At 41.7% G+C, this 27,837-nt stretch overlaps 1 protein-coding gene across 2 annotated transcripts in view; it reads right to left on the minus strand.

The window, feature by feature from the left end:
• The window catches only part of myo1ea (myosin IEa), a 48,384-nt gene that overhangs the window by 13,122 nt on the left and 7,425 nt on the right, over positions 1-27,837 (minus strand). For both annotated transcript variants that reach the window (XM_062385590.1, XM_062385580.1), the window contains exons 2-15: positions 20,009-20,152; positions 18,237-18,326; positions 16,807-16,901; positions 11,533-11,620; positions 9,610-9,699; positions 8,670-8,801; positions 8,259-8,393; positions 8,008-8,140; positions 5,049-5,245; positions 4,858-4,938; positions 4,161-4,247; positions 3,970-4,053; positions 2,685-2,852; positions 1,616-1,701 (exon numbers count right to left, since the gene is read on the minus strand). In XM_062385590.1, the coding sequence (XP_062241574.1) occupies positions 1,616-1,701; positions 2,685-2,852; positions 3,970-4,053; positions 4,161-4,247; positions 4,858-4,938; positions 5,049-5,245; positions 8,008-8,140; positions 8,259-8,393; positions 8,670-8,801; positions 9,610-9,699; positions 11,533-11,620; positions 16,807-16,901; positions 18,237-18,326; positions 20,009-20,152 (1,610 nt within the window). The remainder of the gene's footprint in view (positions 1-1,615; positions 1,702-2,684; positions 2,853-3,969; positions 4,054-4,160; positions 4,248-4,857; positions 4,939-5,048; positions 5,246-8,007; positions 8,141-8,258; positions 8,394-8,669; positions 8,802-9,609; positions 9,700-11,532; positions 11,621-16,806; positions 16,902-18,236; positions 18,327-20,008; positions 20,153-27,837) is intronic.

Consider the following 27,837-nt stretch of genomic DNA (forward strand, 5'->3'; position numbering starts at 1 on the left):
GTGGGAAAACAAGTGTGTGAGTGTGAGTGTATCCCTCACATTTGTCTCAACCAAGGACCAGATTTATACTAACAGTAAAACTGAAGGTTTCACTTTTTAAATAGAACTAGAAATGTGTGTATATAATGTGACAAAGGAACATCCGTCGCCACCTGCCAAACTGGACTGAGCCACAATAAGACACCAAATATAAATATTGATCTCATTAAAACACAATTGAACTCTTTTGTTACTCATGTCTCATATTCTTGTGCATCAACATGTTCCTGTTTTAAGGAAAATGAATACACACAGGAGTATTTTAACAACACCAGGGTTTACTCGCAGCTGTAAAATAAAATGAACAATGATGTCTTATAGTTTTTCTTAGCAGTCTTAGGTTATAAATGTCCGACTTATTCAAAGACTTACTTTAAAAAGTTACACATTTAAAATACTCGTGTATATATAATCTGATGGAGGTCAAATCTAATAATAAGCAAAGTAGTTAACAATTTCATCAGTATTATTTTCACCACATCTGTCATTCAGGCAGAAATGTGGAGACCGTCAGGCCTGGTCGAACATGTAGTGCAGCGGAGCATTCCACATATTTCAACTTGCATATGTCGCTGCATTTGATGTTTATTGTTTTATTATTTCAAAGTGCGTTTTCATGTCGTTTTTTTCCCCTTCTAATTCCAGCCCCTTTCCAGTTTGCTCCCACATTGGTATTTGTTTGATTTGACATATCAGGCTCAGGGCCATGGACACAGAAGAAAGGATCAGCAGGTTGTGTGTACAAATAGACCACAAGTCCTCTAATATTATCCAGCTGACAACACTGCCCATTCCTTTCTTCTCTATTCAGACCCGCTGCTCCAAGGAATGAGGCTGCTTCCTTCCTTCTCGTGCTTCCTTTATGAACGATGGTGCCAAACTATCTATACGTGCACATGTTTGCAGAGTGAAGGGGAGAGCGTGGCCTAGGGGATAGAGCGGGTGCTCTGCAACAAGAAGGTTGCCGGTTCGAATCCCACTCTATCCCATCTGCATGCCTAAGTGTCCTTGGCAAGATACTGAACCCCTAGATGGCCCCTCATAAAAATGATGAGTGTTCTAAAAAATGTAAGTCGCTTTGGATAAAAGCGTAATTTTACAACACGTGTGCGTGAATGTGAATTTGGCATAATGGCCTGTGACGCCTCACGACACACAAAGGGGACGAGCGGTGGCTGAGGTCTGCAGGCTGTTTGCACAGATGGCCCCTTTGACACAAAGAAAGGCCAAGGAACCAAGACAGGGGGACCAGACTCCACTGTGTTTCCCCAGAGGGAGACCCCACTTTCAAGGTCAGACTGAGAAGACCCCCATAAAGCTGCAGACCGGGACAGCAGCCAGACGTGATTTGGGGCAGAGGGCAGAAGTGTACAGAAGTGCACAGAAGTGTGCAGGGCCCAGCCCTGCACACTTCTGCTACTCCCACCAGTTCCCAGATGCACTGGAGCATCTGAAGCTCTCATTCACATGTGTTCAATTATAACCAAATGCATCACAATACGAGGGTTCTTTCAAGTGGAGCGCCATAGAAACCCTCACCACCTGTTGGTGCAATGTGCAAATGGGAGTTACTTACATTTCACTGCTCTGCATCAACTCGATGAGGTCGGAAAATAGGACGTCTCGGTTCCTCTCGCAGAAACCCTCCGCGTCGTAGGACACCTGGACGAGAGAGACAGAGGAAGGTTCCATGTCAATCAAAGAGGACGAGGTGGAACCATTTGAAACCTCTTGCAAAAAGGAAAAGTGACACCTGTAAATGTGCCATGACAAAAATGGTAACTGATATTTTGACCTAAATCAGTGGCTTGAATTTTACGGGGAAAGAAAATGATGGGTTGCATATCCAGGCTTTACACCTCCCAGGATTAGCTCCCTTATAAACCCAGCAGTGGTTTAAAAGTGAAGAAAATAAACCATTTTATTTCTCTTATAGTGTCGGCTGAGGCTGGAGGAATGTTTTGAGCCCGGTCATGGGAGCCCCTCAAGTCTTTATGGCAAGGCTCATTAAGCCTGCGGCATGTGTGCCAGGCTGAGGCCGCCGCACATCTGGAGAGTGACACTGGACGACCTCGGCCCTGACCACCAGAAATAAGAAGGATGGCAAAACAAAGGCATCTACTGAACTGTAATGAACGGGCGAAATAAAGCTGATTAGCATGCATGACGTCACTAGGCACTGTTACAAACAGACCTTAAATAGTCAAAAAACAGAGCTCGGAGATGACGAAGAGAAGAATGAGTGGGAGCTGGAAGGTTTAAAAATAGGAAGATGATGACAGAAACTCCAGAATTAAAGCAGCAGCTGCAGAACTGGTATTTATGACAGATCGTAGAAGTGGGGAGTGACGGGGACGGCTTCCACTAACACCATAAAAAATGACATGTTAATAAGTTTCTATTTGTAGAAGCTACAGCTCCCAACTGCAGGCAGCCGGCATTACAAATTGATTTACAGTCGATACCAAAGCAAAGACAAGTGCATAGAGCTGCTGTAAACTTTATATTGAACATTAAATCTTTCTGTTTTGCAAGCAGCAACAAGTAGTAACACAAGGTTTTTCTGTGTGTGTGTGTGTCTGTGTTCATAAGGAGCTCAATGGGAGAACTCACTCTGGGCTATGTGCACTCAAACTGACACTGACCTTTCCGGCGTAATGGTGGACGATGAAGCCCTGGTTCCAGCTGTTGAAGTGTTCGTGGGTGTTGATCTGTACTCGGAGCTTCTGCAGCATGGTCTGGTCGGCTCCCTCGCCCACCGCGTGCATGGTGGCACACACATCATCCAGGACGCTCATGATGCCTGGAGGATTCTGGGAAAAACACAAAAGGAAACATATGATATTCATTTAACAACACTATTGCTCACACACTGTTGATACTGCAGATCATTTTTGACCTTTCGCTACTTTATTTATAATTAGTGAGGAACAAAGTCATAAAAAGACTCAAATGAAAATATCAATGCAAGGTTTTATATGTTCTATAGCTGCCTGAACTATATGATTGACAGAAAATGAAATAGCATCAACTTCAATGGGAAAACTATTGTTTAAATTCATCCATCTATCCATCCTCTAAACCACGCACTCTTTGAGGTTATTGTTTAAATAAAAATGTTGTGTATTTCAACTTCTGTAGTTTTGTTGTTTCCTTAGTATTTTATGTAAAATCAATATCAATTAGATATTCAAAGTCACCTTATAGCCTCTAGGAAAGTAAATGATTGTGTTATTATGTATTTATGGGTTGAAGTATAGTTTGAATTAATAAATTTAAGGCTTCTAGCTTTATCAGTCACGCAAAAATGTTCTTTCAAAATCTCTATGACACTAAAGAAGCATCTAAAAGAGTTGTAAAATAAATCAGATTGTGAGGTTAAGCTCGGACTCTGTCCAACATTACTCTCACACTTTGCCCTGTTCGGCTCCATTAAAGCTGATCAGTGTTGCTCCGTGTGTGCACAGTGGCAACAGTGTGTCGGACTCAGAGAACATGCGTCTCTGTCTCTGGATTAACTAAAGTGGGTCTGGTGTACAGAGCTGAAGTGTCAGGCACCGATACAGATCCCCCCCGCTCCTCTCAGGGGGAGGCTTGTTGTAAAGCCCTTGTTGTGGATTTCATGGATTAGACCCCTCAGTGGGGCAGATAAATCAAATTAAGAGGTGCGTAGGCACATTTGAGGATATCAAGAGGCAAGTCCTGGCAACAGAGCAGGAACTTGGCAGCAACTTGTGGAGCTCTAACCCTATATCAATATAAAACAAAACTACTCTACATGTGCCAATTTATTTTAAAGTAAAATGATGCGAGGGCAATTTATACTATGTGCTTTTGTGTTTTTCTAAAAATGATGCACCTAATGTCGGAGCAGTGAACTCAGTGAACTCATAGTTTGTTCTCTGTATTGTTTATCTATTGTTTGTTTACTTTGCTCTCGATGAGATCGCAGACAATCTTGTTGTTGAAGTACTCGATGGGAGTCCACTTGATGCCTTCCTGCACGTATTCCTCCTGCAAAAGAGAGTCCGGAGTCAGTACATGAAACATGTGAAGAACTTACAAATTCAAAAAGAGGAAAAAAGAAAAGAAGAAGAGTGCAGGGGGTGGGAGGGTGTTACCTGCTCCGCCTTCAGAGTCAACTCGATGAAAATCTGCTGCAGCTTCTCATTCACGAAGTTGATGCAGAACTGCTCGAATCCGTTTTTCTAATGAATAGACGATGTAGTTAATAAAACCCACAAGGCCTAAGTGAGATTTGCCTCTAGCAGAGGACGGATTTCCTCTGAGCACAGGGGCCATTGTTTGGAGCAGGAGCTCCACACAGATTGGCTTGCATTAAAGGAAGGGCCATATTGTGCAATTCACAGCCCATACAATGGGCTTTCAGCCTTATGCTACTGCAGCCTGCATCTTCCTGTGTTAATAATCTTTGGTCACCAAAATGCAGCTGGCCTTATCTGACATTGTGCATACAAAGAAACTAAACTTACAGAGTAGATGTCATCATGCTCAGCACCATAACCTTGATATCCTTACAAAGCCAAATAAAACAAGTACATCTCCATTTGGTTCGTAAACTCCTGACGCATCAAGGATGTCTTATTAAGCAAATGATACAATCAGCTTAGAAGAGCATGTTGAAGTCTGCTGCCTCAATCAGGAGATGGGACTTAATCCACATACTTAATAAATTAGTTTCATCCGTGATGTTTAATCTGTTTAAGTTAATGCCTGTTAATCTAACTTATGTGTTGCTGCAGAGTAAACATCCGGTTGCCATGTGTCAGCTCGTAAAACAAACAAAAAAACACTTACTTGGAAAATTTCAAATCCATAAATGTCCAACACCCCAATATTTAACTCCTGTTGATCCTTCACCACGGCTTTGTTGATGGACTGAAATCAAAAGAGTGGGTTACTGTAGATTTATTGCGGCTTTATTATCCGTGGAAAATATGTGGATATTTATTTGAGTTGCACTGAGCTGTACAGCAGTAAGATCATACCTCGACTAAGAAGTCAAACACACGTGAATGCAGGGCTTTTGAGAGGGCGTCACGAGTGTAACACGCCTGCTCCACATTCAGAGTCACGTCTATGGACTCCACCGCATTCCCCCACTTGCTGTCCATCTTCCGGCTCGTCAGTTTCTCCTTCAGACGGTTCTGGTCAATGCCGAGCAGGAACGCAGGAAAGGCTAGAACTGTTAAAAGAGGGGAAAGAAAGAAGAAGGGGAGACGAGGAGAAATAAATAAAGGAAAGGTAACTTTATAAATGTTTATTTTCCCAAGTGAAACTGTTCCAGTAATTTTTTTCCAGACAGCGATGGAATCTGTACACTCAACTGGAATAAATCATGTAATAGCAGGCAGTTACTATTGTTTTGTATTTTATATACGTACAAATTCCACAGACTATAGCTAATAGTATATGTATATAATAATAGCACCCACAATCATGCAAATGGGTCAAACATTGCTTAGTTTCAGCATTTTAAATGTGATGATTTACTGTTTTTCTTCATCTTTTCCTGGTATAGTTGGGTTTTGAAATCTGAGTTGGACACGGCGAGATGTTTGGTGACACCAACCTGGTTACGGGCAAATGTATTTGTTTGAGTTTTTTTCCTGCCCTGTCATATTTTTGACATTTACAGTTTAAATTATTATTCCACAAAATAATAGGAGGAGTTGCTGTACTATTATGATAAACTGAGAGTTAAGGCAGTTTGCCCTGGGTTCTGTTCGGAACTAGCAAGAAGAAAATCTGTATGAAAATCAAGACGCAGGACCTCATACGTTTGACAAACAGCCTTATGTAACCTTTGCAAATATAGGGCTCCAACGTTTCCTTAAGCTCTACATTGACTCATCAGTGTTACGGTCTCACGAGTCAGAAAAAACTTCTTCTGACAATCACAACGCATGCAATCGGAGCTAAAACCGCCAAACCGAAACTTCCTCCAGAGAAAATTCAACACAGATGAGCTCTGAATTACGGCTAAATAGAAGAACAGCACCGGACTAAGCATTGGAATAATAAAAAAGTGTTGAGCACACCACAGATCATTTGCCCCAACCTGGCGTTGATATCGTCCCCAGAGAGCCCCTCCCTGCCTTATTACAGTGACTCACTTCCCCTAAAAGGAAATAGCTCTCAGACCTGCAGACTCACTGTGTCTGGGAATGCATCAGGCTTTTGCAGTAGCTCCCCTTCTGGGACATTAGGGTGTGACTGACCATACGCCGGCTTAAATCACCGGGAAAAGCCACTGATGTGTTCAGCAGGGGAGCTATGGATTACATACTACGGTGTACAAAATGCAGGCTGTTACACATTGTTAATTTCAGGAACAATGCACAAGTTCCTCTGCAGGAAATGTGTTAAAACAGCAGTGACTAATAAAAGCCACTGTAGGAAGGGTTATCAATGCAGAAGTCTGTCAAGCGTGTGGCCTCATTAATTTCAAGTAGCTGTCACACACACAGTGATCCTGTCACGTTCGTTTACAGAATTGACTCTGCTTAACTTTCAATGTCAGAATTATAGCATCTTGGATGTTTGAATATCTAAGTTCTGAAAATCTCAAGAAAGACTTGAAATAAACCATGAAGCGCAAAAGAAAACTCAGCTTTTACTTACATTATCCATTTTTCACGTTCACCTCTGTGGGCAACAGTTAGCGTTTATGCAATAAATTAAAAGTTCAATAGTGTATACAATGATTTTTAACTTTACTTTTCTCATTTATATAAGTTTAAATTTCTAAAACAGTCATTTGTACCACTCTCGAGTTCCTTAATGTCCAGCCAGCCAAATTAGGTACAAGTCCTTTATAGGAAGTACAGTCAACATCAGATGATGTTGCACTGCTGAGGGTGACGTGATGTTAAATGTGAACTTTTCTTGTTTAGTTTTATATGGAGAGCAGAGTAGGACTGAGCAGTTTAAGCACACAGGAAGTGAGACTGGAGCGAACAGGAAAAGCAGAGATTTTGACGTGCCACTGTTTCGTCTGCACAGAACAGACCGAGGCTTTGTACACTGGCATCTGCTCAACTGGTTCATACCAAAACAGAGTGAGGAAGAAGGAGAGAGGGGAAAAAGGACAGAAGAATCAAATGTGGGAAGAGGCAAGGGGACAGAGGGAGAAGTGTTTTTCCGAGTCATTTTAGACTGTGACGAAATATGACCAGCGCTTCGGCATAGCATTTTATTTTATGGTAATCTCGCATGGTTTTGGGTTACTCCGGACATTTGGCTGCATCCCTGCATTAACACAATAAAACTTCAAGGAGACATTAAGGAGTGAACGTGGTGAGAGAAAAGGAAACTAGAGAAGGAGCTGCTCAGGGCAATGGAAAGAGGAGAGCCATTTAGAGAAAGGCGTCTGCAACCAAATGAAGAGAGTTACCCCTCAGCCTGAACAACACCTCAGTCATAACAACACAACTGTACCTAGGCCGCCACACCTGCAAAAAATACCCTACACATGGCAATGCTGGTCTTACACAATATGTTCAACCCTGATATATCTCAGCATTCATGGTCCCCAAAGGATGAATCGTGCTGACGCCACCATCATGTCAATGTTTTCACTCAACGCTCAGATTTCTAGCATAAGCTACATAGAAAGCTATTAGCAGGATTGGTGACAACAGCTAATGTTAGCTCACAAAGTTGTGCCTCAGGGTCAAAGTTCACCATTCTACTCACTTTAGCATGGCTGCAAGTTTCCCCATGTTGGGACTAATAAACAATCATCTTAAACTATTAGTCTTTTCGGTTATATTTAGATACTTTCTCTTTGTTTTCATGCTTTCATTTTCTTTAACTGTCCTTTCCAGCAAAATCTCAACAACACGTCGAAAATAGTCCCTGTTTGTTTTAAAGGTAGCTTTAGTTATTTCTTTTTGGTTGGAACCACACTGAGCACAACACAACTGCTGATGTGAGGCCACTTACACTCTTCACTCTCCACAGCAGCGTAGTTGCCAGATTCCCTGAAAGTGATATTTCCCAGGTGCAGGACTCCGGCCACAATCTGCAGCACCATAGAGCGGTCTACCGGTGAGATGCCGATCACCTCCATGGCGTGCTGAGAAAGCAAAGACAAACAATCAGGGCTTGGTTTATACTGTACAAACTCTTATTACTCCTCTTGTGGTTTGACCGGTCAACAAAAACAGGGGATCGTCTGGAAAAGGAAAACTAACCATTGTCTCCTGGAAGTCGCTCTTGTCGTTGATGTCGTCCACTTTGTAGGAACCAGACTGGTTGAGGTAAGTGTAGTAATCCAGGCTTGTGATTCCCAGGCTGTTCTTCTGCTCGACAGTGGCTCCTTCTATCAACTGTGCAGCAGAAATCAACAGGGGATATTTATGCAGTTACACACATGACATCTCGCAAATACTGTAGTAGTGTTAGTGTTCCCATCTACTCAATCTTTTACTGGAGAAATCTGAACATCTCTATGTGGAATAGGAAAATCGGGTCATGCACAATGAAAACAGATTCCCCCTCCTCCTGAAGCCAAAGGGAACTCTGAGTCCGATATGTCCTGAGCTCCACACACACGCACCTTCTCCCCAAATGTGTCCCATTAACTCTCCAGCTTGAAAAATCACCTGATAGAATATGTGGAAACTCCGCTCCCCAGGATTCCTCATGACGACACGTGATTTCTCCAGAAGGAAGTTGGAGATTTTCCCTCCGTCTGGTTCGCCACCGGAGCTGAACTGGATCTCAAAGTATTTCCCCTGATGGATCAAAGCAAGTTTGTTTTTAGTATCAGAGGGAGCTGCAATAAAGTTTAAGCTGTAAGATCTGAAAAACTGGCATCTGGTTGTTCCAATGTTGCTGCTGGTGTGTGAATGTATGTGTAAAAATCTGATCCTGTATTTTGCAATGCCCTCTTCTCTTGAATGTAATGTAATATCTGTTCCAGTCACGGTGAGAGCAAATCGGAAGTGGAGACATTTTTAATCCAAAGAGAGTTTCTTAAAAACTGAGACAATACTGCTTTGTATGCAAACACTTAACCAATCAACTCTGAGGGAATATGTTTTTACAGTCATTGCAGACCATCTTCCTTAATAAGCAGGGGAGGATGTGCCTCACTGGTTGTGCATGTATGTCTTTCTGTGCACAGCCCTCTCACAGCACAGCTCTGGTTAACCAGGACACACACGATGTTTGCTGCCTCATCCAGTAAAACAGGAGTCGGGAGAAAATCTGTCACTGTAAATCTTTGTTTTCCAAAGACTCAGCTCGAATGCAAAAGGTATATACCACAAAAAAGTTGACTCCTCAAGTTATTCCAGCTCCGATTGCATTTATTCCCCTCTGTGAAACATAGGATTTGCATTGACGGTGTGTCATTTCATTTTTTTCCCCCAGCATCATCTTCACTTAGGCTGCAAACCAGATTTGGCAAACACACACGATATGTGGCTGAAAAACTCTGTCCTTGGAAGAATAAGAGTTCTTTGGTTAACGAGCACCAGTTATTTATTGAGCCAGAATGTTAGGCGCTGATTCACAAAAAAAGTGAAACGAAATCCTTACAAATCTGCTGGAGTTGTTGTTCCTCACTGTCTTGGCGTTGCCAAAGGCCTCGAGCAGCGGGTTGGACTGCAGGATGATGTCTTTGACGTGCTGCGGGGAGACAGACGCAATGAGCTGTTAGCTACGTCACAGACGGTCTGTGGAGCAGGTACAGACACCACACACTTCACACCCTCACTAACAGGCTGCTGTGTACAAGAATGGAACTTTCCACTCAAATACAAACTGAACATGAATACACGCACACACACACACACACACACACACACACACACACACACACACACACACACACACACACACACACACACACACACACACACACACACACACACACACACACACACACACACACACACACACACACACACACACACACACACACACACACACACACACACACACACACACACACACACACACACACACACGGTCTGGAAGACATTATCTTTCCTGTGAGCCATCTGCATGTCAGAAACACATGAGTTTTAAATCGGTAGAGCAGACACAGCTACTCCCACTTCCATTTCGGTCCACAGAAGTTGAGTGGAAATTATTTCTTGTTTTCTTTGTTAAATCAAACTGTGTTCTGTGTAAAAGACAGGAAATAAACAAGCAAAACAGTCTTTGGTCTTTTATTTGATCACATTTGCCTCCTCCAAGACAATCCGTGCTGAGTTCAGTAACCAAAACTAAAACCTTAGATTTAGATTTACATCAACCGAGGAGATTATATTTTCACCTCTGTCTGTTTGTTTTTAGTTGGTTTGTAAGCAGGATTGTGCAAAAACAGATTACCACGCAACTTGGGGGAAGGATGTGGTAGGGATCAGGGAAGAACCCATTCAATTTTGGTTTTGATCTGGACCAGGAAACTGATGCAGGCATTGTTCCCCCCTTTCTATAACAATACTTCTTTTGATTTCTTTAAGGGACTGATATCAATGTGTGTGGCAATTTTGGTGAAGATCCAAATAAAAATCCCGATCTAATGGATTTAAATGCAGTTTCCTGAGGGCAAGGTTTAGACAGATGAATACTTATGGAACTGACAGGGAGTTGTTATTTGTTCAAAACTATGTGACCACATTGCATAAGAATGTACTGTCCTGCTCATCACTGAGCTCAACCCAGCTGGATGAGGTGGAAGAGACCAAATATGAGGTTAATGTGCTTTCTGTAAGAGTCACATTTGTTCGAACAAACAATAATAACTTACATTTTTACTTCCTTAGTAAAGGGCAAAACAGAACATGAATTATACCATAGAAGAATAACTCCTTTGAATCTAAAAAGTCTACCAGCTCTACTGTTCAAAGCCAAAAGATGATTTCTGACGTGGCCATGCCAGCAGCAGCTCCGACTGGATTAAATAAAAAAAACTGCACAGCCATCATGGTGAAGGCATTTCCTCATCAAACTTTAGATCTTTATCTAGCTTAGGGAACTGGACATCTGCTAGTTGGGGGGCTGCCAGATGGCTGTGGAGGGGGCTGGGGGAGCAAGAAGACGCTGATGAACTGATAATGGGGAATAAGGATGAGGATGATAAGATGAGGGGCCGGATCCGAGAGGGAGGGAGAAGTGCAGGAATGAAGTAGCAACAGGTTATGAGAGTGTTATGCTACATTTTTTACATGTTCTACAAGCAGGGTTGACAAAATATAATCAAACACATCATTTGAGAAGTCACAAAATGAAAAGGAATAATTCAAGTTAAAATAATGTAATGCAATATTTAAGAAGGGATGCTTAAAGAAAGTCCCCGACCACCTTTTTCCTCAGTCAACACAAATGCAAATGAGTTTCCTGCTTGAAGCTGAATCTCATCTCCATCCAGGTCTTTGTTGCTCAACATCTCACATGTTTCATGCATCTTTAACATTCTGTCCTGATGGAGAAAGAATAAGCAGCCAGTCTCACCTGTACTCTGGGTCCACCCCCTGACACTCTGGAGATGTAGCCCATGATATACTTGGCTGCTACCGTCTTCCCCGCGCCGCTCTCTCCACTGAAAGACAAGATCAAAATGTAAGCACATTTTCTCCTACAAGCAATCTGATCCGGTGAGTGAAATTCAAATCCGCCCACCAGGTGCACGGTGAAGTGGCATGAAACACCTGAAGTGTTTCATATGCACTTGAGTGATTGTTTGGCAGGATAGCCTAAGGCTTTGAAGGGCCAAACAAAGGGAGATCCACGCAAACTCCAAACAGAAAGACCCCGACCGAACTGGGATTCGAACAGTGCACCACCGTGCTGCCCTATTGCCGTGTTCCTGCTGTGTAATTCATTATGTCCAAAAATCTATTTTGTGAGATCATAATGACTTTGACCTTTGACCACCAAAATCGAGTCCGTTCATCCTTGAGTCCAAAGTGAATGCTTGTGCCAAATTCAAAGACATTCCCCCGAGGTGTTGCTGAGAATTGGGACAGATGGACGGACTGACAAACCCAGACACATAAAGCCTCTGGCCATGTCTGCTGCTGGCATAGAGGCACGAAGACGCCTTGTTTGTTCCATTATCCACGCTGCTCAATGGACCCTGAGAGCAGGAAGCATCCACTAAGGGACGAAGACACTTTGTATTCACTGTTTATTTCTTTGTGCCGCTATTGTGAATATCTGAGGCCGATGTACTGTAGACGTCTGATGTCTTACAAATGTCTTACAACTGAGGAAAAGGCCCAACTACAAAATGTCTGTGGATTAAATAAAACCTCATTTCTGCATGTTCCACCTGACGAGGATGTTAGAGGTTACAGAAATATTACAGGCACACGCTCCTTATTCAAATGGTAAAAATTCGGCATTCAATAAAGTCTTGACTGTTGAAATTGCTCATTATGCTTTAGACATTGTAAACCTTCACTCTCTAAACACGTAAGAGCAAGTTGTGATGTACAGATTTGCCGTTATTTAGTGTGCATCTCTGATTCTGTGCAAATGTTTCCAGCTGAGCAAAGACATCCTTGAGTTCATCAGTCATATTGAGTCTGCTGTACTAACAGGTCAAATCCATGCCCCTGATGAGATTTGTACACACTCCATTTACTGCATGAACCAAAATATGGTTAATACCACTAGAAGCAAAAGTCACATCTGGATGAGTGATTGGCTACAGCACCTCTGGACCGATGAACCTCTGCAGTAATAAGCAGACTGGTTCAGTTTTGTCACATTTACAGACTTTTCCCCCCCTATCTCTCCTTCCTCGACCCACACTTGTCTATTTTCCTCTTTGCCTTCTCACTTTGCCAGGGTCATACTTATTTTGACATATGTGGTTTGGCAGTGGATGACAGTGGAGTCTGTTTTTCTTTCGGTGCCTTAAAGCAGGGTCAGGTTGGTAATGCCTCTGTGAGAAGCACAGCTGCAGGCTGTTAGGAGCTGCCAGAGGAAGTCATGGTAGCCACTCTATTACACTGCAGTCTCTCTGTATGGTTTGTAACCCTCCCCCTATGTAACTCCTCGTTACTTCCAAATCTTCAGCATTGTACCCGCTCGCTGCAGAGGACTTGAGTAACAAGAAGTGGGGGGGCAAATATTCAATGAGGTTTAGCATTGTGTCTACTCCTGCAAGTTATTTTAAGTAGAAGCCGCTCGGAGTCTTGAGTCACATTTGAGCTCCCAATGGGAAAATCTCATTGAACTGAAAGCTTTGTTAACTTTTTTTGTTTGGAGATTTATTAACCAAACAAGGACATGAGTTTAAAAAAGGCAATGCTGGGGGAAGGGAGGTTTAAACATTAACTTTCAGAAGTCATGACAGACACTCGCTATGAGAGGAGATGCACACGCAACACTGAGTTCTAGTTTAGGTGTTTTGGTATAACAGTCACTGCGCTCCCATAGAAAGACTTGAACTTTCATTTGATGCCCTCAAATGCAATTGGAGTCTTTGTCAAATTCATATTAACAGATACAAATTAAATGACAACCAATCAAGCGAAAGAGTGCTTGGAGACTTTTGAAGCTTTACATGTGGTTGTGTTTTTAAAGCAGTTATGTGCTTTTTCTCTTTACATTAGAATTGTATCGTGATTTCTAGTATTATTATCAATAAGTGGTTATTGTCATTGGTTTGTACCTGTTCTTTTTATGTGCATTGTTTGAATTACTTCTGTTAACGAGAGAAAATTTATAACATATTGGTTAAAACAGTTCGATTTTATGTATGTATATAAATAAATAAAGTCTAAAAATATACACACAATAAAAGATTTGCAATGTGACATGTGAAATGAAGGATGGTGTTATGACGTATTGTAGCAGAAGAGTTAAGCCATTCGATGCTTTGATTTTGTTTTACACAAATGTTTAATTTCAGTGTTTGATGAAGTTTCTGATTCACATCTGACTCTTGGCACAAAACCGTGTGTGAACCTGTATGAGCTGCTGATTGGCTCATTTCAAAATAGTGCCTTCAATCGTCCATTGAGCCTAAACAATCCCCCCCACCCCAGTTTCTTGGAGCAAAACAACACAAATGATGGAGTGTTGAAGAACAGCACATCTGTAAAATGAGCTGGATTCATTCCAACTGGGACGAGATCAAAGTCATCAGCAGACAAAGGAGTCGGTCGACAGTTGAACAAGGATCAAAAAGCTCATCGGACAAAGACCATATTTGAACAAAGACACTGGTGATGATCCCCTATCCGTCTAAGACTTACTGTTAATGTATATTGGTCTCATGATGACACCTAAACTTTCTATCATAGCTTAGCTTTGTTATATATACATAAATGGCACACAACATTTCCCTTAAGAAACATTTAAATTCACTAGATCCAGATTATTATTTGGAGCGGCACCAAATTGCACAAGAAATATTTTTTATCAAGATTCCTGAATTATTCTCTAAGAAATCAAGGGGAAATGTTGTAAAACACCTTATCTCGCAATGTTAAAGGAAGTCAAATAACTCCTGTATCTGCCCTCTGATCCGGATCCATACCAAAATATAAATGAAATGTTCTTTTTCTAACCCAAACCAAAAGTTTCATGGAAATCCGTCCAGTAATCATGTTCAAAGTCAGACAAAGTGAAAACACAACAGCCCAGGCAGAGGTAATAATTATCCAGGTTGTAAATCAGTGTTTGAGCAGGTAGATGGGGCCTGTTCTTTGACCTTTACTTATTTATTCAAAGCAATTTGATGTAATATGTAATCCAATTTTATTTCTGTATGAATCCTATACAGGTGGCTGAACAACATTTCTGCCCCGTGCATTAACACAGTAGATCAATGTGTTGCTTGTTGGTTTAATAAACCAATTTAAGAAGTACTTACAAGGGAACAGTAAGCAACACCCTGTGAATACACCTGTGCTATTAAAAAGAACTTGGCATTCCCTCAATACACGTTGTCCTTTTAAAAACAGGTCCTATTTTCATTCAATAAAAAAAGAAAGGTAAATTTAAGGAGGCCTATACCCAACTGACACAGAATGAACCGTTTCTTTTAAAGCATTAAGGAGCTTTTGTTTGGCGAGAAAAACATTTGTCTTACTCACAGGACAGATGTGAAGCAGCTGGTTCTCACATTACAAAGGTTTCGGTTGATCGTCCTTTAAAAAATGTCATTGGCCTGATTTCAATGAATACTTTGTGAGCCAAACTGATATCACCACCTACGTACATCACCTGCTTCCATTCTTCATTTTAACATCGGATAAAGGTTTTCTAAGGACAGCCACGTCAGTTACATGCTATGGTCAGCAGATGGCAAATGGATAAACTGCTTAATAAAACAAATAACTTTTTATTGGGAAAGTCACAGTTTCCCTTCAAGAGTCATCAAAACTGTTTGACCTCTTTGTCCTGAATTCCCCTTACGTTTAATACACGGGTTTCCTTGGTTAATATGAAAAAGCGCCTGCACGGGGCCGATGCTGACCGCATTGCCTGCATGGCCAGCAGTTCACAGCGAGCCTTTGTTTGTCGAGACCTGGTTCATCATAAAAAACCACTTCCATGCTTTTGTTTGCTGATTTAGTTGGTCACAAAATCCACCTCGGTGCCTTTATGTGGGAAACTGAACGAGCAACTGCTGGCTGTCCAAACAACGGGCGAAAGTGCTGAAGCAGGGTTCATTCATCATGAGGTAAGCACTATAGTAACCGTGGTGCTCAGGTGACGAGGCTACAGGATAAAGGCCCGATCATGACTCCACAGTTTTCCCCGTGCAGCTTTGCAGCGCAAAAAAATAAAACCACCAACAAACTCAAAGAGGCTGTGAAGGGGTCGAAAAATCCCCCAAATACAGCGAGAGAGTGATTCTGCACAGAGGGTCCTGCAGGTGGTTTTTCTTATTTCAACCAGGAAGTTCTTTAAAAATAGCCTTTATAAACGATGCTTTGTTCTCGTCTCACATCCAAGTTAAAAGAGGCCATATCCTGCTGTGAACCGCACATTGTTTCCTTAAAAGGACATTTTCATTTATTCTTTCTCTATTGGTAAATTCCCCATTGAGGTACAATATCTCTTCTGCCTCCTTTTCAGGATGGGCAGCAATGTTCAAATATCAATACCAGCAGGGACAAATAACACACAGAAACAGCAAGCTGACTGAAAATAAAGGAGATACAGAGAAAGACATAGGAATCTGTGGCTAAAAGAAACAATAGAAAATAAAAGGCCCATGTTAAAAACAATAGCATTGTTCTATGATTTTTTTTAATGCACCACGGGAGGGTACATGATTCAAAGTTCAGGATGTCTTCAGCTCATTCAAAGCATAAAAGCAAAGGTCATGGATTTATCCATGGTTTATTATCCACATTTATATAGGTTTTCATTCCTTTGCATTTCACCGCGGGCGTGTCACTTTCGGTAAGTCAGCTGCACCGAGTAATGTGGTGGAACCTGTTCGGTCGGTTCTCCGAGCTGCTCCCCTGCCAAACCATTATCGTGACCTGCACAGGCTCCGCTTCACTTCAGCTTCATTATATCATCCCACAGATCACATTGCACACAGATAACCATCTCCACTCTTTGACTCGCTCGCTCCCATCCTGCCCAGTGCGAACAGGTGACGGGACAGGGTCAACAGTCGATCGGTTTACGAGCCATCGTATCGCACAGGGATGAATTCTTTCTCTGTTGCGTGCTGCGACATATTGAGGCTGTCAAGCATCATTGGTTCACGGTGTGCGAGAGAAGGTGGAGAATGCCGTGCGGGAGTCTCACCTGATGATGACACACTGGTTCTCACGGTCGATCATCATGTTCCTGTACATGTTGTCGGCCAGAGCGTAGATGTGAGGAGGGTTCTCATACTGAGCCTGCAAAACAAAAAATCAGTAAATATCGGTGTTTAAACCGCTCTCATTAAACACTGTGGAGGTTACTATTACCAAACTAAAGGTTGTGACATATCGAAGATGGTGATATTGTATATTTACCTCCCTAACCCAAGGAGGTTATGTGTTCATCTGTGTTTATTAGTTAGGATTACACAAAAATTACAAATTACTGTAAAACTAGAAAGGATGCAGCATAGGTCAGGGAGAAACCCATACAATTTTGTTTCTTGATCTTGACGGAAATATATATATTGTAGAGGACAGTATGTACAGCTGGTGGAGATCCAAATAAAAAGCCAGTTTTTGTGCATTTAAACGTTGTTTCTTGAGGGGACTGTTGCCTCTGTGGAGGTTTGCACTCTACTTAGGGCCATTATAGCGTTTGGTAGGATATAGTTGTATTTCATCAACTTTGGACAGATCCAGCGTTGGTTGTAACTCCCACGTTTTTAGTCTGTTTGCTAAGCAAATCCTTTTTCCTTTTTATTTCCCATAAAGTCTTTATGCGGGGGTCTGCTGGGCCTTGGCAGACGTACTATTTTCCTTACTGTCAACAGATTTCATGTTAACACTCACCCGTGTGCTAAATGTGTAATAATCCACCTCTCAAAATAACCTACAGGAAATGCCCTTTACCTACTGTTTGAGAAACATTTGTAAAAAACTACTGTGTCTAGATGTTTGAGGAAATGACTGAACCCAAGACTGTGAAGTCTGCACTGTTCTGACAAATCTGCTGCCCTTTTAAATAGGAAACAAAGTCAGCAGCTTCATGAATGTTTCATCTTATTCTGATGGAATCTGAATTTCACCCTGTAATCTGAGCTGGCCCACTCTGCAAATCAGAACCCAGTGCACCTCTGCAAAATGATAATCTGCCAATCTGTGAAATTTGGCATGTGTCGCACTGAGTGTTTTCACAGTCAGCCCGGAGGATTTTAAAAGTCTTCCAGTGTGCTCCTGGCTTTAAGCACACAAGCCCACTCTTCAGCAGACTGGCCAAGAGAAGGCAGACTCGAACAGGCTGTCCTGTGAAGGTGCTGCCAAGCCTCTCAATGGTTGAGTCAAGTTTCTGACAGCAACATCTGCGCCAGCCTGCTGGGAAGATCGCACCGCATCTAACCAAGTTCATTTCCGAGCATTTGTCCTTCACACTGCTCCCATCTTAAACCATTCAGCAATACATCAGTAACACTTCGGTAACCCTGGGGATTTCAATAAGGCATCAATAATTCAGTCGCACATCAATAATTCTAAAATATTCTGTGTGTCATGTATTCTCGCATGTCATTGAAAAGATGGAGTTGTACTTACAGCACCCTGATACATCTCAATTTCTTTGTCTCCAAAGTACGGCATCTGCTTGAAGGGGTTGATAGAGATGAGCACAGGGCCGATATACGTCTGATGACATGATGCATTAAGGATCAAACAGTGAAGACAGAAACATCACAAAAAAACAGATCCCATTAAAATCATCTTTTATCAGGAACGTTTCTTTTAGGGTTGAAAATGTTTAATTCCAACAAGAGTCTGCAAATATAACGTTTTTACAGAGAGATAATGAGACTGTGCAGGGAAGAGATGACTTCATCTGAGGCCAGGACGTCACCAGAGTGTGCACCAGCGCAGCAGTGGAGTATTTGGTGATGAGGTCTAAATGAGTATCCAGTGCTTATGAAATGACGGAGAAGAGACTGGCCGGGTAACACTGTGAGGTTCCTATGCCCCGGAGTAAAAACACCGCTCGAGGCAAATAAAGCTGCTATTGCGGGTGGCCTTCAGCGGCCGACAGCGACCCGCAGCCTTGGCAGGGCCGATCTCACAGTTACTGCGATTGATTGACCCAAATCAAAGGCCAGACTCAGGGCTGACAAACCTAAAAACTGCCGGGCATTTACCAAACTTCATGGTCCTGAGCGCTGCCAGAGCGTGGATTGGAGTTTATGTAATGTGCTGCTTTAAAAATGTTGCTTTTCAAAGGGCTCCATTCATTCATTCATCAACTCCTTTTTACGTCACTAACAGCTCGTGTGTGTGTGTGTGTGCCCAAACTTAGCATTTGTGTGACGAGTGCAGTGCCCGTTGTCAACATGCTTGGTAGGCAGGGGCTGTTTGTTTAGCCTATGGTAACAGTTCGGAGCTACTTCTGAATTTTTTCTTGTAATTAGTGAGTCCTCCTCAAACAGTTATTTGACAATATACTGTCACTTTTTTATTGTTTGTGCCCTGGACGTTGACGGCAGAGCTTTTTATAAACAGTCTATGGTGCAGAGTCAAGTTAGAAAACTTTGTGTTTAACTGCAAAGAAGATTTCATAGTCAATGTTTTTGATCAAATTAAACGAAATTTGCTTCATTACTGTTAGAACGTGTAGGTTTCATATAAATTTAAATGAGTTTCTGAACTGCTCTTATTTATTTATACATTGCCTGTCAGTCTTTTCAGCTATCAACACAATTTTCAGACTCAATTTGACATTTCACTTTTCAAAATAAAAGCTCTGTATTTCGACTTGATATAAAGTATTACAGCAACAATATTAACGTTGGGCTTTTACTTTGAAGAAATGTTTTGATAAAGAGGAAGAGATTCTAAGAATGATGCCATTATTGACAATATCGCACCAAACTCTGCACTGACTTTTGTGGAATACATAGGTAGACTTAATTTATGGAAATACTAGCTCTCACCACACCTGTTGAAATCCCTACCACAATGAAAAACACTGTGAAAAAGATAGCAGCAATGCTCTTATTAAAGAGGACGAAAATCTCCTTTATGCAATCTGCTACTCTTCACACCATTTTGCTCACATTTTGCACCACGGTGAGATAAAGCTAGAGTAAATTTGACACTGGTGGAGTAACAGGAGTCAGAGGTCTGGGAGGAAGTTTGAACAGAGAGGCCCTTTGCCCCTCCCGCTCACAGCAGCGTCTCGGGGGGAAGGCGTCACCTTCCAACACTGACTTATTACTCACTGCTGCACTGTGATGACCATTCAGCTATTCTGGTAACAGCACAGATGAGATGGGACTCAGCTATTCCTCACTGGGGTGTGAGCTGCGATCGTGAACAAAGGATACAAAGATGTAGTCATCCATATATCTCTTCTTGAGGTTGTCCACGATGGCGTCCTCATTGATCTTGGTGAGCAGCACCATGTCGTCCACGCCGCTGATTTTGACATTGTGGCTCTGCCAGTGGTACTTGTAGTGGCCCCGGCTCCCCTGCAACAAAACACACACAATGCGCGACTGTTAGCTCGCTGAGAGAGACACAATGAGATGGTGTGGACAAACCAAGGGTCGGACATTTAGGTTGCACAGAGGCGAGGCTGCTGCATGAAGGAACTGTGGCTTCAAACGCCCTTAGTGGCAGAGGTGGTGTGGTTTTTATCACAGTGTTCAGATAATCAGACCAAACTAAAGCCAGGGGAAAAAAAATGATTATCAGTCCAGCAAAAACCTCAATGTTTAGACATTTTCTGATGTCAGCAGTATAATGAGCCATGTTTACTTTGAAATAGTGCAAGGTCAGATTCCCAGATGTGCGTCGTGTTATTTGTCTAAATGTTAAAGATGCTCTGACCCAGATTCCCCCCCCCCCACACAGTCAACCACTCCGAGTTTCTCCCTACGTTCCTGTTTTTGTTTGAGCTGAATGAGTCTCTGGAGAACTGAGGTCATTCATCATGCGCTATGAGTCAGTGTTGTCTGGCTACTGTGGACGAGAGTCACAACGTGCTCGGAGGAGTGAGTCTCTTTCTCCTGGACGCAGAACCACTCGAAGCCACAGAGAGCGTCCAGAACATTAGTCAACACACAAGTTAACTCTTGACTTCCTCCGTCTTTAGTGAGGAAGTGTGGACAGAGGAAGTGACGATAAACAATACTCCCAATGGAAAATAAAGAATAGATTCTTCACAGACACACTTAACTTTAAGTAGCAAGTAATTCATTCTTGTAAGAATAATCAAGATTTCAATTGGTATGCGTTTTTCAATATTTTCACAGTTTTCCAAGGGAATAATACTGAATCAGGTGTAAACTGATATCTATGAAGTTGCTGGAGCTTGACTGAATACAATGGGACTGTTGGGCCATGGTGGATGTATACGCTCTACTGAATGCCATTCTAGCATGTAGTGGCTGTATTTAGTAGCTTTGTTATTTGTTCTGAGCATAAACTCTTCAGTGTTGTCTTAAAAGCTGAGAACCGTAACTCATTACTGAAAAGCAGCTGAGTGAACCGTCTATTATACACTGAGTAAACTGTCTATTATACTCTGAGTGATCAATCTGAAGACTGCAACAACAGCCACAGCTACTACACACAAGTACTACAACAACTCTTCTGCAACTATTTTCATTTAAATGCTAAAATAATATAGCTATAACAGCAGGACACTGTTGATTTGCTGATGAAGATCAAGTGTTATGATAGAAAGCTCCCGTTGTTTTCGCAACTGCTATTTCCAATGTCAAGAATGTACTTTAAACCTCAGCTGTATTTTTGTGTCCTACTTTTTCTTTCCCTTTCAGAGGCTGTAATAGCTTGCTGATTGCAGTATTACACATCATAAACACCAGAGTATAATTCTTAATCTGATCACATTCTGGCTCTGTTCAAGTTTTTTTCCTGTTTAAAGAAAATACTTGCTCATTCTGGGAACTGTTTAGTTTCTCTAATGTAAGGTCTCAACTTCACTATGTAAAGTTATTTGAGGTTATGTATGTTGTGAAACTATACATGCAGCTGTCCACTAGACACAACTAGAAAGGACAAAAGGAGAAGACAGAAACCTTGGTGAATATCAAGGACCATAAATAACCAAACCAGAGGCAGGTTATTGAACTTTCAGTAATTACAGTAACTTGAACTTACTAAATCATGGAGGGCAGCCAGCAAGCGTTTAATAACCTCCAGGCTGATTTTATTCTTTACAGCAGCAAAATTAAAACCACTTTACAGACTCTGTCATAGCATGGGAGATGGTGCTGTGGTGAGGAATGTTAACAACTTCTTCAGCCTAATTCAGTGAGTTTTTTCTCCTCAGGAGGGAAACAGCCAATTATAGCTGGATTAATTCTCCAGATCACACCCATTAACAAGTTTTACAACTCTCTGGGCGCTGCAGAGGGAGCTGCTGACTTCCCTCCTCCCTTAGCAACGATGACGAGCTGATGTCTCGGGGAGGCCGAGTAGCCAATTTGTGACGTGGAGAAAGTAAACACAGAGAGTAACAACACACCAACGTGAACAAGGAGAAATGGCTCCTTCAGGATGAACAATCAATACATGTTACACAGTTTGAACAGAGGTAGAGAGGGTACAGTTAGGAAAATGGAGATAAAGAATGACAACGTTCAGTAAATAACTTAAAGTATAATATTGGGTAAGTAAATAAGTGTGATTTGAACAAGGTTCAATAAGAAACACCTTATTCCCTGTGGTTCTAGGGCTTCAGGATATTGAACACAATATTTTACCAGCATGTTGATTCTCTTAGAACAGATTTGTGTTCATTCATCTGACTTCACTTTGTCCCCTGATGGTCTGACTGGGCCTCAGGTATCTCCAGAACCAGCACAACCTGAATCTTTTATTTACTGTTGTTGATACCGAATGTTCTTTTTAATTAAGACAATTACTAGGTATCCTTTCCCTGCCACCTTCTTATTAAGAGTAATACTCAGGCAAATGAAAAGCCTTTCTCTTAAAGCAGACATTAAGAGAGTGCTGGCCCGACCACAAAGTGAAAACAATTGAACACGCTATATTTAACCTCTCTCTGCTATGTCTGGAATGAACAAGCGCAGACTCAAGGAGGAAGAAGTAATGAACACAAGACTTGGGAGAAGAACGTCAAATATTCCAACGATTGCTTCATCTGTTTTGACTTAGGCCTTTGTGTAATGAGGCGAGAGGAGTAAGAAAATATGCTTGCTTCAAGGAGTGGACCATAAGGGAGTAGCTGCACAGGGAAAGTGGGCTGCACACTTACACACAAAGACGTCAGGGAGGTGCCCGAAAGCAACCGCACTCCACTGCTGCTGAGAAACTCCACAGCAACCAGGGGCTGGAGGTCGATATACTCAAGTGAATGTTGTACAGACTGAAGTTGGGGTGATGGGGTCACTGAACCGGTAGCTATTCATAAAAAATGCCTCTGCGTATCAACATTACATTTCTGCTATGGCGGTTTATATCCAGACACTTCTATAATAGAAGAAGAACAATATTTTGCACTCACTGCAGATGTTTCAGCCTTGTAATAAATAATAAATAATACTCTAACTGTTTGTACTTAAAAAAAATCTGGAGAATGATGAATTGCCCTTTGTTTTAGAGAATTCTGGATTTTCTTCTAATACCAAATGCAGACACAGTAATCCAACATCCAGTGAGTTTCCTTTCATTTTAAAACATCGTATGTAACTTAAGCCGCTATAGGGGTCTCTCAATCAAAACAATAACAAAAGACCAGTGGTCCTGTCCTACTGGACCACTGGCAGGATTTGCGGTTATAAGGGTAACTTCAACATCAGGGTTTTCAGTCCTATGAAGCTCGTTCACTTCATATCAGGGTGAATCTCCATGGTAACTTATGCTGAATGGCTAACCTGTTCCACAGCAGGTTACATTTGAGATATGAGAACAACCAGTATAAAAAGAACTGCCCACTGACCAATCAATTCCTTTGAAACATGCAAAATAAAATAAAACAAAACAAAAAAGGATTTTCCTGTGCAGCTGCATGGGTGCAGATTGTGAGAGTCTCTGAGGAGGACACAGGTCTTCAGAGACCCACAGAATCCTTTTACCTAATCTGATCAGTATCTTTATGAGAGATATAGATCCTCATTGGAGGGAATGATAAACCTTTGTCAGCTGCTGGAGCAGAACAGAACCAAGCTGACAAGCTGTCGGAGCAGCGTGCTCACAGTAACACAGACTGTCTGCATCGCTCTACGTTTCTTTACTTGGAGGGAGTTACTGATATTGATGTAGTGGGTGTGTTAGCGGCAGAATAACCAAATAGTTGTATCCTTTCCTTTAAGTAGGGTTTCCTTTGTAATCAAATATTCATTCGGAATGGGGGATAGATAGTTCTCAGATTTACCTTGTGACAGACCCCATTCGTCCCTCCTCCCATCAGATTCATATCTCCTGGTTATTATGTAATATTTTATTTCCCGCCCAATGTCACTGGGGATGCTCCGAGACTTAAACAATCACACATACAGAGCTTTTGTTTCCCAGAGGTCCTTCCTGATTAAGCAGCTGTAACTGTGTTTCTTTTAGTCCTGGTGTTTTTCTAAGACAACAGTTTGCTCCTCGTTGTGAAAGTGGTCTCTGCTGTCAGTTCACCTGTCCATGTTTGTGACTGGTCATACGCAGTAAACAAAGCCCCTATGCAAATGAGGGGAATTTGTGTTTCAAACAAACACACACACACACTCATGCATGCACCCATGCACACAAACACACACACAGGAAATATTGGGTGTCTATGGTGGCCATAACAACATCACCATGGAACCACAGCCTTCCCTCTGAGCTGAGCAACACCCAGAAATTAGTATCTGACATCACCACAACATGGTGATAACAAGAGCTAAGTATTTGACATTGTAACAAGTTAATAATAGGAATACAAAAAAAATCTATTTTCCCATTGGGCAGTCAATGAGACCGCCCAAAAAACCCAGAGTAGAGGACCCAACCTTTTCCCAGCAGTTAATACAAAAGGAATTTCAACACCAGTTCCTGATCCATAAGCCCAGGCTTTCCCTTCATGCAAATACCATCACCATATATGGAGAGTGCTGAGCAGCTCTGGCTCGAGGTACAGGAAATGGCTGGGTTTGATTCAGTATCATAAGCGGCACTTTTCCCCTCATTTCTCTCCCGTCTGTGTCGTTCTCCTTTTTCCACACCAGGAGTTGACACACAGTCCACCATGGGCTCGGGCTGCGTTTTAGCTCTGCCCTCTTGGTAGCCAATCTGGATGAACGCCATGAGAACCAACTCCTCTCTTCTAAAATAAGAAGCAACAAGAACCGTTCATTGCTCTGTCTAAAGGTGTGTAGTGATCACCCAGTTTCAATACAAGCGAATGACTGAGGAAAACAGCTCATCACGAGTGGTCAAAATAAATCTAATGCCGGTCAAGTATCTCAACATCTGAGGGCTTATGTGTCCCACAACCATGTTTGGTTTCTTTGAAGGAACACGCCAAGTCTCCCGTTTGTCATCAGCAGATTAGAGAAGGCATTTTTTAATGAAGACTTCAGGATGTAGGATCTTTTAGAGCTATATGACTTTGACTTTGGCTGGGAACAGACTTTAGTCCCTAGGTCTGATAAGCCCTTGTGTATTAAGATTATTATCGTTGCCATGTACCACCAGTTTACATGACCTGATTTCTAAAGTATTACAAATTGACATTTTCATAGCTGCTATAGCATGTTTTTTTTGGTTGTGTTGATTGTGAACAAAAACACAATTAAAACATTTGCATACCTCAGTCCTAAAAAACTAAACAAGTCCCTTAAATACGAGCTGCACCAAATTTCACAGACTCGTAAATATCTCCTCCCGTGTGCGCGATTTTTTCATCATCCATGAATGAATCAATGAGAAAATGGTCATACTGTTTAGAGAACGCCCCCTTTTGCAATGTAAAAGAAAGCAATAAAGGAAAATCCTAGATCTCCCCCAAGATCTGCACCAAAATGTAATGGGTTCTTCCCTGTCCCACATCCCTCAGCCAAGTTCCATGGAAATCCATTAAGTTGTTTTTATTTAATCTTGCTTACAAACAAACGGACAGAGATGAAAACAAACAACCTCTCTCTCATCCGACTAGTGGCTGCAGAACAATACATCACTTGTGCTTTTTTACTTTGAAGGGCAAGTGTTGGTCAAAGAGAAGAAAATTCTCCATGGGTGTAGGGGCACTGAATAACTGGGAGTCAGATGTAAAAGCTATTTCCACATTATTATCAGGACATGCCAAAGACTGTGGTGAAAAGGCAGCTGGTGAAAGAGCTAAGAACAAAAAAAACAAAGTAATCCAATTTAGTAAACATGTGTCAAAAATGAAAGCACAAATTAAATGTGTCACAAATTAAAGCAAAAAAAATTCCAACAAAACTCTGTCTGCCCTACGAAAATCAGTGTGTTTTTGATTTGTTTTGGTAACATAAGGCAGAGTTTTCTAAATGTATTTTCATAGGAACATTCAGTAATTATTTAGTAATGGGTTTTCTGAGAGAATCTGTCGTCCAAATGGAGTAAAAAGGGTTTGACTCGCCATCAAAATTAAAAACACCAGACAGGAAATCTGCTGTTGCTCCGCAGTTCTTATTATTACACAGTCTAACAACACACAGCAGTAATACACAGGTCATTGTGTTCTCTCAGTGTGTTTCATGTTTGAAGAACACTGTGAGCCTTTATCAAGAGCTTGTACCATTCTATTTATTATTTTACTCAACGGTCTTTGTAGTCTCAAAAATCACTGATTTGACTTTCGGTTCTTTTTAGTTTTTGGATATAAAAGTTGAAGAAAGAATTCAAATGTCATCTAAACTCAGAGCTCGACGATAAGTTATAGCATTTCGGGAAAAATCTGACCTCCAGCCTCAGAAAAATCTTTTTAATGCATAAAAAAGAAAAATTCACTTCATCCTTTCCATTATGTTGTAGTTCACTCGTTGTTAGTCTCCCTGGTTTTACTTTCCCCAACAATCTTAAAACTTGTGAACCCAGTGTGAATCCAATGCTTTTTGAGGATGACTCTCTAACTATCATATTTCTGAGCAGCAATCTCAAAATGGAAGGCTTCGAACAATGGCATGCTGCAAAGAACTGAATATACATGACTGTCTCATTGTCTTTGTATAGCACTGCTATCCTGCTATCCATCCACCCATCCATCCATCCATCCATCCATCCATCCATCCATCCATCCATCAGCCACAACTGCTTATCATTGTGGATAAGGTAGGAAAGGCAGTGCATGCAGTCAATAGTGTGGAAACAAAATCAAAGACAACCATTCACACCATTCACCGGTCTGGTATGACTGAATTACTGAAAGGGCTGTAATTGCTCCCCAAAATTGTCCACTTCCTGAACGGAGCCAAAAGAAGTCGGGGAACAGCTGCAGCACAAATTCACTGCAATAACGTGTTGGGTGATTTTGACACATTTTCCCCCCTCATGCTCTTGGAGGAAACTGAAGCATATCTGGTTCTATCGGAACTCAGAAGGGCTTAAGGAAGTATTACTCTCTAAACAGCATTTCCACCTGGTCTCTGCTGCTTGTGTTTGCACTTTGTCCAGGATTACTCACTGTGTGTGTGTGTGTGTGTGTGTGTGTGTTGTCAGAGGAGCAATGACCCACAGGGAGAGACAGTCTGATTCCTTCTGAACTTCTGAGGAATGGGATATTCATCAAGGTCGCACACACACACACACACACACACACTTCCTCTACAGTGATGCTGAAAAATACAGATGGCTGGATCTTGATTAGACAGTAAATCCAAAGTGAATTACACAGAGTGGAAAAGTGTTGCTGCACAACTAAACTGAAGCCGTCCCTGAGGTTGACACGCTGGTATAACTTAATATATTCTGACAAATAAAAGCTGTTTTCTAGGTGTACATTCTCACGTTCTAGTCTAATCTCTCTCCCGGTTGAAACCACACAATCAATCATGTGGTGCTACAGCCAACACGCAGTAACATCTGAGCCAGCACCACAGAGGAGGAAGAAAGTAGGTAACCAGTTGCTTCACCTGCCAACAAACTGGAGAGAAGCATCTGTTCTTATTTCATAGAGAAATGTACAGAGTAAGCTGCAGCCTCACATATTACACTTACTCTATTTTAAAACATC

The sequence above is a fragment of the Platichthys flesus genome, chromosome 1 (assembly GCF_949316205.1).
Source record: "Platichthys flesus chromosome 1, fPlaFle2.1, whole genome shotgun sequence".
Classification (NCBI taxonomy): Eukaryota; Metazoa; Chordata; class Actinopteri; order Pleuronectiformes; family Pleuronectidae; genus Platichthys; species Platichthys flesus.